Raw genomic sequence first — 17,952 nt, forward strand, 5'->3', positions numbered from 1 at the left:
ACACTACATTCCTGATGTAGTACAACACTACACACCTGATGTAGTACAACACTACACACCTGATGTAGTACAACACTACACACCTGATGTAGTACAACACTACATTTATGATGTAGTACAACACTACACACCTGATGTAGTACAACACTACATCCCTGATGTAGTACAACACTACACACCTGATGTAGTACAACACTACATTCCTGATGTAGTACAACACTACACACCTGATGTAGTACAACACTACATTCCTGATGTAGTACAACACTACACACCTGATGTAGTACAACACTACACTCATGATGTAGTACAACACTACACACCTGATGTAGTACAACACTACACACCTGATGTAGTACAACACTACACTCATGATGTAGTACAACACTACACTCCTGATGTAGTACAACACTACACACCTGATGTAGTACAACACTACACTCATGATGTAGTACAACACTACACACCTGATGTAGTACAACACTACATCCCTGATGTAGTACAACACTACACACCTGATGTAGTACAACACTACATTCCTGATGTAGTACAACACTACACACCTGATGTAGTACAACACTACACACCTGATGTAGTACAACACTACACACCTGATGTAGTACAACACTACACACCTGATGTAGTACAACACTACACACCTGATGTAGTACAACACTACACTCCTGATGTAGTACAACACTACACACCTGATGTAGTACAACACTACACTCATGATGTAGTACAACACTACACACCTGATGTAGTACAACACTACACACCTGATGTAGTACAACACTACATTCCTGATGTAGTACAACACTACACACCTGATGTAGTACAACACTACATCCCTGATGTAGTACAACACTACACACCTGATGTAGTACAACACTACACACCTGATGTAGTACAACACTACACACCTGATGTAGTACAACACTACACACCTGATGTAGTACAACACTACACACCTGATGTAGTACAACACTACACACCTGATGTAGTACAACACTACACACCTGATGTAGTACAACACTACACATGTAGTACCTGATGTAGTACAACACTACACACCTGATGTAGTACAACACTACACACCTGATGTAGTACAACACTACACACCTGATGTAGTACAACACTACACACCTGATGTAGTACAACACTACACACCTGATGTAGTACAACACTACACACCTGATGTAGTACAACACTACACACCTGATGTAGTACAACACTACACACCTGATGTAGTACAACACTACACACCTGATGTAGTACAACACTACACACCTGATGTAGTACAACACTACACACCTGATGTAGTACAACACTACACACCTGATGTAGTACAACACTACACACCTGATGTAGTACAACACTACACACCTGATGTAGTACAACACTACACACCTGATGTAGTACAACACTACACACCTGATGTAGTACAACACTACACACCTGATGTAGTACAACACTACACACCTGATGTAGTACAACACTACACACCTGATGTAGTACAACACTACACACCTGATGTAGTACAACACTACACACCTGATGTAGTACAACACTACACACCTGATGTAGTACAACACTACACACCTGATGTAGTACAACACTAAACACCTGATGTAGTACAACACTACACACCTGATGTAGTACAACACTACACACCTGATGTAGTACAACACTACACACCTGATGTAGTACAACACTACACACCTGATGTAGTACAACACTACACACCTGATGTAGTACAACACTACACACCTGATGTAGTACAACACTACACACCTGATGTAGTACAACACTACACACCTGATGTAGTACAACACTACACACCTGATGTAGTACAACACTACACACCTGATGTAGTACAACACTACACACCTGATGTAGTACAACACTACACACCTGATGTAGTACAACACTACACACCTGATGTAGTACAACACTACACACCTGATGTAGTACAACACTACACACCTGATGTAGTACAACACTACACACCTGATGTAGTACAACACTACACACCTGATGTAGTACAACACTACACACCTGATGTAGTACAACACTACATTCCTGATGTAGTACAACACTACACACCTGATGTAGTACAACACTACACACCTGATGTAGTACAACACTACACACCTGATGTAGTACAACACTACACACCTGATGTAGTACAACACTACACACCTGATGTAGTACAACACTACACACCTGATGTAGTACAACACTACACACCTGATGTAGTACAACACTACACACCTGATGTAGTACAACACTACACACCTGATGTAGTACAACACTACACACCTGATGTAGTACAACACTACACACCTGATGTAGTACAACACTACACACCTGATGTAGTACAACACTAAACACCTGATGTAGTACAACACTACACACCTGATGTAGTACAACACTACACACCTGATGTAGTACAACACTACACACCTGATGTAGTACAACACTACACACCTGATGTAGTACAACACTACACACCTGATGTAGTACAACACTACACACCTGATGTAGTACAACACTACACACCTGATGTAGTACAACACTACACACCTGATGTAGTACAACACTACACACCTGATGTAGTACAACACTACACACCTGATGTAGTACAACACTACACACCTGATGTAGTACAACACTACACACCTGATGTAGTACACTACACACCTGATGTAGTACAACACTACACACCTGATGTAGTACAACACTACACACCTGATGTAGTACAACACTACACACCTGATGTAGTACAACACTACACACCTGATGTAGTACAACACTACACACCTGATGTAGTACAACACTACACACCTGATGTAGTACAACACTACATTCCTGATGTAGTACAACACTACACACCTGATGTAGTACAACACTACACACCTGATGTAGTACAACACTACACACCTGATGTAGTACAACACTACACACCTGATGTAGTACAACACTACACACCTGATGTAGTACAACACTACACACCTGATGTAGTACAACACTATACTCCAGTCATGGACTATTTATATTTTCATGGCTGTAGGAAGGGACGTACACTGGCATTGGAAGCGAAATTTATCAGGTTCGATCAAAAGAAAAAGAGGAAAGCTCCACTTTCATGGAACTAGATCTCACCACATCATGTAATGCTGTAAAATGCTACAAATCTTATCAGAAATTATCTGTGCGGGCATTCGACCTGCCACCTCCAGGACTCAAGTCCTGCTAACCGGTTTCTCTGAATTCCTTCGCAAAATATTACCCAGTTCACTATTTTAAATTATAAGATAATAATCGTAATGACACGATTGCAAACAAACCATACCACGGGAGGGATTTGAACCCGCGGTCAGAGAGTCTCAAAACTCCAGACCGTCGCGTTAGCCACTGACCGTGCGTTCAAATCCCGCCTTTGGTATGGTTTATAAGATAATAATTTTATTTGTCTTTGGCAGCCTTGGTGTCGCACAATAACTAAACTACCGATTCCTGCTGAGTTTATTGTTGTCGCTGTCGGAACACTGGCTTCTTACTTCGGCAAGTTTAAAGATACTTATCATGTCAAGATTGTGGGCGAAATTCCTACAGGGTAAGTAAATGATTAGGTTGATAAGATGTTATCTTCAACATTATTGTACTTCCGAGCGTTGATGAAGCTGTATGTATACATACAAAGAAAGAGAATTATTTTAGTATGTTGTATTGTTCTTCATTGTGTTATAATTCAACATACATACATACATACATACATACATACATACATACATACATACATACATACATACATACATACATACATACATACATACATACATACATGCATGCATACATACATACACACATGCATACATACATACATACATACACACGCACTCACACACACACACACACACACAGACAGACACACACACACACACACACACACACACACACACACACACACACACACACACACACACACACACACACACATGAGAATAGCGTTCCGATACCTTAATAAGGAATCGTTCAAGACACTGTACACTGTGTATGTTAGGCCCATACTGGAGTATGCAGCACCAGTCTGGAACCCACACCTGGTCAAGCACGTCAAGAAGTTAGAGAAATGTCGTACGAGGAAAGGTTGAGGGAAATCGGACTGACGACACTGGAGGACAGAAGGGTCAGGGGAGACATAATAACGACATACAAGATACTGCGGGGAATAGACAAGGTGGACAGAGATAGGATGTTCCAGAGAGGGGACACAGGGACAAGGGGTCACAACTGGAAGCTGAAGACTCAGACGAGTCACAGGGACGTTAGGAAGTATTTCTTCAGTCATAGAGTTGTCAGGAAGTGGAATAGCCTAGCAAGTGAAGTAGTGGAGGCAGGAACCATACATAGTTTTAAGAAGAGGTATGATACAGCTCAGGAAGCAGAGAGAGAGGACCTAGTAGCGATCAGTGAAGAGGCGGGGCCAGGAGCTGAGTCTCGACCCCTGCAACCACAATTAGGTGAGTACGCACACACACACACACACACACACACACACGCATACACACACACACACACACATAGCTTTAAGAAGAGGTATGATAAAGCTCATGGAGCAGGGAGAGACTTAGTATCGACCAGCTATTGTCACGGGCTCATAAACTGGCCAGAAAATATTGCCTTTCTTGTCGTATAAATATCTGTTGTGCAATCGCGAAAAAAAAAAAAAAAAAAAAAAAAAAAAAAAAAAAAAAAAAAAAAAAAAAAAAAGCAATTGCAACTTGTATAACTACAACCAATTCAGAGTCATGTACTTATATACCTATTATATTTATGTGACTCTGATGGGTTAGTATTATACCCCTTAAAGAATTTCTTATCAATTCAAATACACTTTTTAAATTACACCAAAGTGGTTGGGCCACTTACCTTTTATATCCTACCTCTCCCCCCTTCCAACCCTTTTCCAATATTTCCATCCTTACCCATCCTTCTTCCTTCCCCATCTTACCAAAAAGCTCTGGTCATTAGAACTCGAAATCGACCAGTGAAGAGACGGGGCCAGAAGCTATGACTCGACCGCTGCTACCACATATAGGTAAGTACATATAGGTGAGTACACACACACACACACACACGCAACATACCCCCAAACCACAATTTTAGAAAAGAAGTTGAAGGTGTGGTATACAAATGCAGATGGGATAACAAATAAGTGTGAAGAGTGGCTTGAAAGAATCAAGGAGACATCCCCAGACATAATAGAACTCACAGAAACAAAGCTCACCAGGATAATAACAGATTCAATCTTTCCACCCGGATATCAAATCCTCAGGAAAGATAGAGGGAGGAGAGGGGGGGGGAGTTGAACTGCTCATTAAAAACCAGTGGGAATTTGAGAAAATGGACGGAATGGATGCCATAGGCGAAAGGAACTACTTAGTAGGAACAATCCAGTCTGAGGGCCATAAGGTGCTAAATGCAGTAATGTACAACCCACCACAGAACTGCAGGAGGCCAAGAGAAGAATACGACGAGAGTAACAGAGCAATGGTCGACACACTAGCCGAGGTGGCCAGAAGAGCTCACTTGTGGGGAGCAAAGTTACTAGTTACGGGTGATTTCAATCACAAGGAGATTGACTGGGAAAACCTGGAGCCCCATGGGAGTCCCGAAACATGGAGAGCCAAGATGATGGATATGGTACTGGAAAACCTCATGCATCAGCATGTTAGAGACACTACCAGAGAGAGAAGCGAGGATGATCCAGCAAGACTGGACCTTGTATTCACCTTGAGTAGTTCGGACATCGAGGATATTATGTATGAAAGGCCCCTAGGAGCTAGTAATCATGTGGTTCTGTGCTTTGACTACATAGTTGAGCTACAATTGGAGAGAGTAACAGGAATAAGATGGGAAAACCAAACTACAAAAAGGGGAACTATACAGAAATGAGGAACTTCCTGCAAGATGGTCAGTGGGAGAGAGAAATGGCAGTAGAATCAGTAAAAGAAATGATGGACTATTGTGACAACAAAATGCAAGGAGGCAGAGGAGAGGTTTGCTCCCAAGGGAAACAGAAATAGTGGGAAGACCACGACGAGTCCTTGGTTCACCCAAAGGCGTAGGGAGGCAAAAACTAGGTGTACTAGAGAATGGAAAAGGTACAGAAAACAAAGGACCCAGGAAAACAAAGAGATCAGCCGAAGAGCCAGAAACGAATATGCACAGATAAGAAGGGAGGCTCAGCGACAATACGAAAATGACATAGCATCGAAAGTCAAGTCTGACCCATATCTGTTGTATAGCCACATCAGGAGGAAAACAACAGTCAAGGATCAGGTAATCAGACTGAGGAAGGATGATAGGGAGTACACAAGAGGTATGTGAGGAGCTCAACACGCGATTTAAAGAAGTATTTGCAGTGGAAACTGGTAGGACTCCAGGAAATAAGAACAGGGAGGTACACCAACAAGTACTGGATGAGGTACATAACCGAGGAGGAGATGAAGAAGCTGCTGTGTGAACTTGATACCTCAAAGGCGGTGGGACCAGACAACCTCTCTCTGTGGGTCCTTAGAGAGGGAGCAGAGATGCTGTATGTGCCACTAATAAAGATCGTCAACACATCCATTGAAACTGGGCAACTCTCTGAGGTATGGAAGATGGCAAATGTAGTCCCAATTTTTAAAAAAGGAGACAGACAAGAGGCATTAAACTACAGACCTGTGTAACTAACGTGTATAGTATGCAAAGTCATGGAGAAGATCATCAGAAGGAGAGTGGTGGAGCACCTGGAAAGAAACAAGAGTATAATCGACAACCAGCACGGTTTCAGGGGAGGGAAATCCTGTGTCACAAACCTACTAGAGTTTTATGACAAGGTGACAAAAGTAAGACAAGAGAGAGAGAGGGGTGGATAGACTGCATTTTCATGGACTTCAAGAAGGCTTTCGACGCAGTTCCTCACTAAAGGTTACTGCAAAAGCTGGAGGATCAGGCACACATAACAGGAAAGGCACTAAAATGGATCAGAGAATACCTGGCAGGGAGGCAACAACGAGTCATGGTAGGTGACGAGGTGTCAGAGTGGGCGCCTGTGATAAGCGGGGTTCCACAGGGGTCAGTCCTAGGACCTGTGCTGTTTTTGGTATATGTGAATGACATAATGGAAGGGATAGACTCAGAAGTGTCCTTGTTTGCAGATGATGTGAAGTTAATGAGGAGAATTAAATCCGTCGATGATCAGGCAGGACTACAAAGCGACCTGGTCAGGCTACAAGCCTGGTCCAGCAACTGGGTCCTTGAATTTAACCCTGCCAAATGCAAAGTCATGAAGATCGGGGAAGGGTAAAGAAGACCGCAGACACAGTATAGTCTAGGTGGCCAAAGACTGTAAACCTCACTCAAGAAAAAAGACCTTGGCGTGAGTATAACACCGAGCACATCTCCTGAGGCGCACATCAATCAGATAACTGCTGCAGCGTACGGGCGTCTGGCAAACCTAAGGATAGCGTTCCGATATCTCAGTAAGGGATCGTTCAAGACTCTGTACACCATTTACATCACGCCCATACTGGAGTATGCAGCACCAGTTTGGAATCCACACCTGGTCAAGCACGTCAAGAAATTAGAGAAAGTGCAAAGGTTAGCAACAAGACTTGTCCTAGAGCTAAGGGGATTGTCCTACGAAGAAAGGTTAAGAGAAATTGGCCTTACGACACTTTAGGACAGGAGGATCCGGGGAGACATAATAACGACATATAAAATACTGCACGGAATAAACAAGGTGGACAAAGACAGGAAGTTCCAGAGATGAGACACAGAATGAATCAAAGGGATGTTAGGAAGTATTCCTTCAGTCATAGAGTAGTCAGGCCGTGGAATAGCCTAGAAAGTGACGTAGTGGAGGCGGGAACAATACATAGTTTTAAGACGAGGTTTGATAAAGCTCATGGAGCAGGGAGAGAGAGGACCCAGTAACAATCAGTGAAGAGGCGGGGCCAGGAGCTATGACTCGACCCCTGCAACCACAAATAAGTGAGTATACACACACACACATGCACATACATACATGGAAACTGAGGCAATATAGTCTTCCTTTCAGTTTTTACTAAGAGGATCTTCCCCTCCTCGCTGCCACCTGCACTTATACCCTGATGGTCATATTCTGCTCCATATTCTGTAATTACCTAAACCATATCAACAACCACCCGAATTACCTGAGAAAAAAAATAATCGTAATCGACGGCAATAATTAAATTGACGGAAAACTGGGGAGCAATGGAACCCATGGCTTGGTGAGTGTGAATCCAGCACTCGACCAGTTGGTTGTTTTGGTTACTGTAGGAGAGTGACAACTTGTTTTATTCAAGTTATATGTGTAGGTGCTACCATCTTCAACACTCAACTTAGCCAAGTTTTCCTTGAGAATATTGAGACAAGCACTTTAGAGACAGGAATGAGATCTTCGCTTGTAATGTTGCTGGTGAGGTAAGGCGGCTATTAAAAATACTGTCAGCATTGAATATAGTACTATTTACAAACATCATCTAAATCTTACAGGTTATCATCGTTCTATTATGACCAATGTAGTCTGTTGCTAGAGCACTACATTAATAAGTGTGTTTATTCATGTACAGGTACACATAACTCCAGTTACATAAATTATCATGTATAGCAGCATATGTGTAGATTACTTAGGGTAACCCAAACAAGCGAGACAAAGCCACAAGTTTGATTCCTGCCCAGTTTTTAATTAATTCAGTTAATGTAGTGAAACAAGAGTTTTTTCTGAGGTTATTCACATAGACCTTGAAGGGACAAGAACTACATTTTCATTTATTTTGTTGTTAGTGAAAGATGGTCTATATAAACAGTTCAACTTCTTATTGTAGGGATCACAACTCAGAAGTTCCCCACTAGAAGCCATTGTTGTAGACCATACTGTAGAAAAAAAAAACATACCACGGGCGGGGCTAGAACCTGCGATCAGAGTCTCAAAACCCAAGACCGTCGCGCTATCCACTGGACCAGCTAGCCACAATAAGAATCTTATTGTGGCTAGCTGGTCCAGTGGCTAACGCGACGGTCTGGAGTTTTGAGACTCTCGGATCGCGGGTTCTATCCCCACCCGTGGTATGGTTTGTTTGCAATCGTGTCATTACGATTTCGCGAGTCACCATACTGTAGCAGTGTTGCAGACGGAACTGCAGCATTGTTGTAGAAAATACTACAGTAATATTGTAGGCCATACTGCAGTATTGTTGTAGACCATACTGCAGCATTGTTGTAGACCATACTGCAGCATTGTTGTAGACCATACTGCAGCATTGTTGTAGACCATACTGCAGCATTGTTGTAGACCATACTGCAGCATTGTTGTAGACCATACTGCAGCATTGTTGTAGACCATACTGCAGCATTGTTGTAGACCATACTGCAGCATTGTTGTAGACCATACTGCAGCATTGTTGTAGACCATACTGCAGCATTGTTGTAGACCATACTGCAGCATTGTTGTAGACCATACTGCAGCATTGTTGTAGACCATACTGCAGCATTGTTGTAGACCATACTGCAGCATTGTTGTAGACCATACTGCAGCATTGTTGTAGACCATACTGCAGCAGCATTATTGTAAGTCATATTGCAGCATTGTTGTAAGTCATATTGAAGTATTGCTGTAAGTCATATTGCAGCATTGTTGTAAATCTCATTGCAGCATTGTTGCAAGTCATGTTGCAGCATTATTGTAAGTCATATTGCAGCATTGTTGTAAGTCATATTGCAGCATTGTTGTAGGTCATACTGCAGCATTGTTGTAAGTCATACTGCAGCATTGTTGTAAGTCATATTGCAGCATTGTTGTAGGTCATATTGCAGCATTGTTGTAAGTCATATTGCAGCATTGTTGTAAGTCATATTGCAGCATTTTTGTAAGTTATATTACAGCATTGTTGTAGGTCATACTGCAGCATTGCTGTAAGTCATATTGCAGCATTATTGCAAGTCACATTGCAGCATTGTTGTAAGTCATATTGCAGCATTGTTTAAGTCATGCTTAAGCATTACTGTACGTTACACTGCAGCATTGCTGTAAGTCATACTGCAGCATTGTTGTAAGTCATACTTAAGCATTGCTGTAGGTTATACTGCAGCATTCTTGTAGGTCATGCTGCAGTATTATTGTAAGGCATACTACAACATTGTTGTAGGTCATACTTCAGCATTGTTGTAGGTCATACTGCAGCATTGTTGTAGGTCATACTGCAGCATTGTTGTAAGTCATACTTAAGCATTGCTGTAGGTTATACTGCAGCATTCTTGTAGGTCATGCTGCAGTATTGTTGTAGACCATACTGCAGCATTGTTGTAGACCATACTGCAGTATTGTTGTAGACCATACTGCAGCATTGTTGTAGACCATACTGCAGCATTGTTGTAGACCATACTGCAGCATTGTTGTAGACCATACTGCAGCATTGTTGTAGACCATACTGCAGCATTGTTGTAGACCATACTGCAGCATTGTTGTAGACCATACTGCAGCATTGTTGTAGACCATACTGCAGCATTGTTGTAGACCATACTGCAGCATTGTTGTAGACCATACTGCAGCATTGTTGTAAGTCATTATGCAGCATTATTGTAAGTCATATTGCAGCATTGTTGTAAGTCATATTGAAGTATTGCTGTAAGTCATATTGCAGCATTGTTGTAAATCTCATTGCAGCATTGTTGCAAGTCATGTTGCAGCATTATTGTAAGTCATATTGCAGCATTGTTGTAAGTCATATTGCAGCATTGTTGTAGGTCATACTGCAGCATTGTTGTAAGTCATACTGCAGCATTGTTGTAAGTCATATTGCAGCATTGTTGTAGGTCATATTGCAGCATTGTTGTAAGTCATATTGCAGCATTGTTGTAAGTCATATTGCAGCATTTTTGTAAGTTATATTACAGCATTGTTGTAGGTCATACTGCAGCATTGCTGTAAGTCATATTGCAGCATTATTGCAAGTCACATTGCAGCATTGTTGTAAGTCATATTGCAGCATTGTTTAAGTCATACTTAAGCATTACTGTACGTTACACTGCAGCATTGCTGTAAGTCATACTGCAGCATTGTTGTAAGTCATACTTAAGCATTGTTGTAGGTTATACTGCAGCATTCTTGTAGGTCATGCTGCAGTATTATTGTAAGGCATACTACAACATTGTTGTAGGTCATACTTCAGCATTGTTGTAGGTCATACTGCAGCATTGTTGTAGGTCATACTGCAGCATTGTTGTAAGTCATACTTAAGCATTGCTGTAGGCTATACTGCAGCATTCTTGTAGGTCATGCTGCAGTATTATTGTAAGGCATACTACAGCATTGTTGTAGGTCATACTTCAGCATTGTTGTAGGTCATACTGCAGCATTGTTGTAGGTCATACTGCAGCATTGTTGTAGCTCATACTGCAGCATTGTTGTAGGTCATACTGCAGCATTGTTGTAGATCATACTGCAGCATTGTTGTAGGTCATACTGCAGCATTGTTGTAGGTCATACTGCAGCATTGTTGTAGGTCATACTGCAGCATTGTTGTAGATCATACTGCAGCATTGTTGTAGGCCATACTGCAGCATTGTTGTAGCTCATACTGCAGCATTGTTGTAGGTCATAGTGCAGCATTGTTGTAGGTCATACTGCAGCATTGTTGTAGGCGTACTGCAGCATTGTTGTAGGTCATACTGCAGCATTGTTGTAGGTCATACTGCAGCATTCTTGAAGGTCATACTTCAGCATTGTTGTAGATCATACTGCAGCATTGTTGTAGATCATACTGCAGCATTGTTGTAAGTCATACTGCAGCATTGTTGTAGCTCATACTGCAGCATTGTTGTAGGTCATAGTGCAGCATTGTTGTAGGTCATACTGCAGCATTGTTGTAGGCGTACTGCAGCATTGTTGTAGGTCATACTGCAGCATTGTTGTAGGTCATACTGCGGCATTCTTGTAGGTCATACTGCAGCATTGTTGTAGATCATACTGCAGCATTGTTGTAGATCATACTGCAGCATTGTTGTAAGTCATACTGCAGCATTGTTGTAGGTCATACTGCAGCATTGTTGTAGATCATACTGCAGCATTGTTGTAGGTCATACTGCAGCATTGTTGTAAGTCATACTGCAGCATTGTTGTAGGTCATACTGCAGCATTGTTGTAGGTCATACTGCAGCATTGTTGTAGGTCATACTGCAGCATTGTTGTAGGTCATACTGCAGCATTGTTGTAGGTCATACTGCAGCATTGTTGTAGGTCATACTGCAGCATTGTTGTAGGTCATACTGCAGCATTGTTGTAGGTCATACTGCAGCATTGTTGTAGGTCATACTGCAGCATTGTTGTAGGTCATACTGCAGCATTTTTGTAGGTCATACTGCAGCATTGTTGTAGATCATACTGCAGCATTGTTGTAGGTCATACTGCAGCATTGTTGTAAGTCATACTGCAGCATTGTTGTAGGTCATACTGCAGCATTGTTGTAGGTCATACTGCAGCATTGTTGTAGGTCATACTGCAGCATTGTTGTAGGTCATACTGCAGCATTGTTGTAGATCATACTGCAGCATTGTTGTAGATCATACTGCAGCATTGTTGTAAGTCATACTGCAGCATTGTTGTAGGTCATACTGCAGCATTGTTGTAGATCATACTGCAGCATTGTTGTAGGTCATACTGCAGCATTGTTGTAAGTCATACTGCAGCATTGTTGTAGGTCATACTGCAGCATTGTTGTAGGTCATACTGCAGCATTGTTGTAGGTCATACTGCAGCATTGTTGTAGGTCATACTGCAGCATTGTTGTAGGTCATACTGCAGCATTGTTGTAGGTCATACTGCAGCATTGTTGTAGGTCATACTGCAGCATTGTTGTAGGTCATACTGCAGCATTGTTGTAGGTCATACTGCAGCATTGTTGTAGGTCATACTGCAGCATTTTTGTAGGTCATACTGCAGCATTGTTGTAGATCATACTGCAGCATTGTTGTAGGTCATACTGCAGCATTGTTGTAAGTCATACTGCAGCATTGTTGTAGGTCATACTGCAGCATTGTTGTAGGTCATACTGCAGCATTGTTGTAGGTCATACTGCAGCATTGTTGTAGGTCATACTGCAGCATTGTTGTAGGTCATACTGCAGCATTGTTGTAGGTCATACTGCAGCATTGTTGTAGGTCATACTGCAGCATTGTTGTAGGTCATACTGCAGCATTGTTGTAGGTCATACTGCAGCATTGTTGTAGGTCATACTGCAGCATTGTTGTAGGTCATACTGCAGCATTATGGGAGGGCAGGAGGTTGTAATTTCCACCTTATAAACATAATTATTAACAGTTTTTGACTAATCTCTACCAGGAACTGTACAATTATTATAGCAGTCAGTTGAGAGGAAACTCTGCGTTGTTCAGTAATGCCACCACCCCTTCCTTACCTCCCTACATACCTCCCTCTCTCCCTACTTCCCTACCTCACAACCTCCCTCCCTCCCTCCGTCCCTCCCTCCCTCCCTCTCTCCCTCCCTCCCTCCCTCCGTCCCTCCCTCCCTCCGTCCCTCCCTCCCTCCCTCTCTCTCTCCCTCCCTCTCTCCCTCCCTCCCTCCGTCCCTCCCTCCCTCCCTCCGTCCCTCCCTCCCTCCCTCTCTCTCTCCCTCCATACCTCCCTCACTCCCTCCTTCCCTCCCTCCCTCCCTCCCTCCCTCCCTCCGTCCCTCCCTCCCTCCATCCCTCCCTCCCTCCCTCTCTCTCTCCCTCCCTCCCTCCCTCCCTCCCTCCGTCCCTCCCTCCCTCCGTCCCTCCCTCCCTCCCTCTCTCTCTCCCTCCCACACTCCCTCCCTCCCTCCGTCCCTCCCTACCTCCGTCTCTCCCTCCCTCCCTCCGACTCTCCCTACCTCCCTCCCTCTCTCCCTCCCTCCCTTTCTTCGTCCCTCTCTACCTCCGTCCCTCCCTCCTTCCCTCTCTACCACCTTCCCTCCCTCCCTCCCTCTCTCCCTCCCTCCCTCCCTCCCTCTCTCCCTCCCTCTCTCCCTCCCTCCCTCCGCCCGTCCCTCCCCCCCTCCCTCCCTCCCTCCCGCACAGCTCTAGTGTAACAAACAACAATCCCTTTAAAAAAGTTACGCATGAAAGCATTTCCAAGTTGACAATAAAAACTTGAAGGAAATATTGGCCGGATATGTTAATTAAAAATGGTCTAATTTGATTTCCATCGACGCTCACTTTAATTCTTTATAATAAACACGTTCAGTTTTTCAGAATGTTAAAGTTAAATAAACTAGTAGAAAAGTGTTATTAACTAAAGTGAAGAAATATAATTTTTATAAGAAGCGTCACTTACAGAGGACACAACGACCATTGAAAACATCTCCTCATTAGCCATATATGACCATAATTTTTAAAGGGGTGGACCGGTAAGCCAGCGGAAGGCCTCGGTCAGATGACCAAACGCTCCAATAGCGGGTCATCATCTGACTAAGACCAGCGTCAGGAAACACTTGTCCTGTTTCCTGACGAACCTTAGCTAACCTATCTCCTCACTGAGACAATACTGTTTCAAATTAAGTGTTAATTTCGGTTCTTTTATGAGATTTAAACGATTTAAGTTCTTTCTTCATGCTTTAATATTTAAAACTCTTGGTAGATACTTACTGTCACTGGAGGAGTTGCCATATAATGTAGAGATCTCAAAATTGAGGCACCAGAATCAACTTCCATTAAAGAGTATTACAGAGGTATTAAGGAAGTTCCACAATATCTTCAATTTAACCTCACCTCCTGAGTTTGTTCCTAGAAAAGTATCACTCTTCAGACTATTGTAAGAATGCAAGATCTTACAAGGGACATAAGTATAAAGTGTTTACGATCGGAAGGAATTTCTAGGCAGGACATTGCCCATACAGAAGCCTAGAAACTAATTATAATCTGATCCATCCTTCAGTCTAGCCTGAGGAACCGTGGTGATGTCCATGCATCAGAAGACTTACACTCATATTTTTTCAGTAAATGTCTAGTGCCTAGAACATTGTCTCCTCTCTGTGGTTGTGTCAGTGTTGGTACATGAAGGCTTCCAGCACCACCTGTAGTATCTTGGCCTTTCACGTCTCTGGTCCCCCCATATAGTTTCACGTTTTCCAAGTCAATCTTTTTATAGTTGAAATCCCCCATAATTAGTAACTTTACCCATCCCATGTGCGCCCGTCTGGCCACCTCGGGTGTGTAGTTACCATCATTCTGTTGCTCTCGTTCTCTTTTCGTAGTCTTCTGCTGTTCAGTGGCGCACTGTATATCACTGCTTTTATCGCTCTTGGACCCCCTCTGAAGAGTTCCTACAATGTAGTCATCTGCTACACCTCTGACTAGTCCTCCCATCTCCTCAAAACTCCAGTGGTTTTTGATGAGCAGTCCAACTCGTCCTTACCCTCTGTTCCCCCTGTCTTTCCTCAGGAAAGATCACGTCTGTTATTACCAATGTGAATCTTGTCTCCGTGAGTGCTATGATGTCCAGGGGTGCCTCAGTGATTCTCTCCTGCCAGTCCTCACTCTTATTTGTTATTCCATCCGCGGTGGTGTATCATACCTTCAGCTTCCTTTTCAGAACTGGATTCTAAGGGTGTGAGGGGTTGGTGCAAACTCAGGGTGTGGAAGGCAGGGAATGATATTATGGTAAGCTGCTGCTGTGTGGTATTAGTGCTGGGGGGATGATAGGGAAACTGTGAGTGTGCAGTGTGGTTTGTCTCTGGTTATTGTGTTTGGTTGGTGTGGTTGTGGTAAGAGTTAAGGTGAGTCTGTGAGTGGAAGGCACAGCCTCCTCAAGATGTTGTGCTTTCCTGTCCGTCGGTGCCTGCCCTGTCTCCCCTTCCTGCCTCTGGCACCTTCTTCCCATTCTTTTTGTGCTCTGTCGCAGTCAGTGTACACTTTCTGGTATTCAGGGGTACTTTAATTAACAGTGGTATCTGCTGCAAGGCCTTGTTTTCTACCATTTCTGTCTTGAAAAATAATTTGTCTTGGTGGCTCTTTTCCCTTCAGTATCATCCAAGTCTCCGAATATTTGCCAGTTGGTTCATGTCCTCTCCTATTACCACAATGATGCTCTCAATCTCTTACTTCCCCTTGGCTTCTTTCATCATAAATTTTCCCTTCTGCCTCATGACGCCCATGAATAATTAGTGACCTCTCACTCCTCTCTTCCCATTTCGTTTCCCTCCATGTCTCTGGGTATAATGACTCTTTCAAACCCCCTCAAAGAGTATTTGAAAGGACCATTCCTTCTCGTGAAAAGAAAATATAGAATAAATTATGACAGCATAATATAAACAATTTTATTGATAATAAGCAAAACTTACTTATAAAATGTAAAACAATCAAACATGAAATGTTTCTAGCTGAAGCAAATAATGAAAAGTAAAATATATAAATAACTCTCGTGAACCAAAGCTATGCAGCAGACACTTGGTAATCCGAGATGCCGATGTTGGTGCTAAGTTGCTCAGGATTCATTCGGGGGTTTTGAACTAGAAGCTGGTGTGAGACACAGTAGTCACCGATGGACGTGACTGTTATGAAGGTCCGCCTGTAACAGTAACAGATTTTTGCATCAGGGCGGTGAATGACCACAGATGATGAAAGGGCACACTGGAAAGTTCTGTGTAAGACAAGTTGAGTTTTAGAACTATAACTTAGATCCCGCTGCCTGTCTTGTCTCGCCAGTGTCGAGTGACCCAATTTGAATACACCTGCATAAAGAGAAAAACACAAAGTCACAAACCAGAATCACAAGATAGGCAGAAGGCCTTCAAAAGAAATGGTGAGAACAAAGATTATATAAAAATAAGTCGTAAGTCAAATCGGGTTTGGTCAAATTAATTAAAAACCCAACACAATGTAACGATAAATAAGAGTGGAACTCAGTACTCAGGAGAGTCCCACGTTAACGCCCATCGGAAGGAGAAGGGGGGAGGGGGTAAAGGTAATGCTACGCACCCCTTGCTAAACAAGATTCAATCAGTTGTACTACCAACCACCACTAATTCATACTTCCACTCTTATCTAACAAACTTTTCCTCACAGTTCGATTTAAGCGTCTCTTTAGTTGTTTTCCTTTTCATCTCCCAGACGTTCCGGTGACCTTATATCATTTCCTCAACGAACCTCTCTTCTCCATCCCCTCCTTAAATCCCCTCACTGCCTGCTGATGTTATTGCACCCAGCACCTTGCTATTATCTGTCCTGTTCTCCATATTAACTTCAGCACTTCCAGTTCATCTGGAAGGCTCTGCATTTTTGCCTCAGCAGCAATAGCTTGTAACTCCCACTTCTTGCTCTCTGTAGATATCTTCACCATTCTGTTGCAAAACTTGCTTAGCCGTTTCTCCCACTCCAGTTCCACTTTGCTCTTGTTTTTTTTTTGTGTGTGTGTGTACTCACCTATTTTTGGTTGCAGGGGTCGAGACATAGCTCCTGTTTGTGTGTTTCTGTATGTGTTAGAGAGAGAGTGTGTGTGAAAGAGTGTGAGTGTGAGCGTGTGTGAGGGTGTTTGTGAGAGAATGTGGGTGTGAAGGTGTATAAAAGAGTTTGAGAGTGTATGAGAGTGTGTGTGTGTGTGTGTGCTTCCTGACAGTAAATGAATAACATTATTTTTCATCTTTGGCTATAACTACGTTATTATCACGTAAAACAAGTCCCATATATAACTACATTATTATCACGTAAAACAAGTCCCATATATAACTACATTATTATCACGTAAAACAAGTCCCATATATAACTACATTATTATCACGTAAAACAAGTCCCATATATAACTACATTATTATCACGTAAAACAAGTCCCATATATAACTACATTATTATCACGTAAAACAAGTCCCATATATAACTACATTATTATCACGTAAAACAAGT

General features: G+C 42.6%; 1 protein-coding gene across 2 annotated transcripts in view; it reads left to right on the plus strand.

Moving 5' to 3' along the window:
* The window catches only part of LOC128692800 (prestin-like), a 268,729-nt gene that overhangs the window by 188,888 nt on the left and 61,889 nt on the right, over window positions 1–17,952 (plus strand). For both annotated transcript variants that reach the window (XM_070090068.1, XM_070090069.1), the window contains exon 8: window positions 3,486–3,619. In XM_070090068.1, the coding sequence (XP_069946169.1) occupies window positions 3,486–3,619 (134 nt within the window). The remainder of the gene's footprint in view (window positions 1–3,485; window positions 3,620–17,952) is intronic.

Source organism: Cherax quadricarinatus, chromosome 30, assembly GCF_038502225.1.
Source record: "Cherax quadricarinatus isolate ZL_2023a chromosome 30, ASM3850222v1, whole genome shotgun sequence".
NCBI lineage: Eukaryota > Metazoa > Arthropoda > Malacostraca > Decapoda > Parastacidae > Cherax > Cherax quadricarinatus.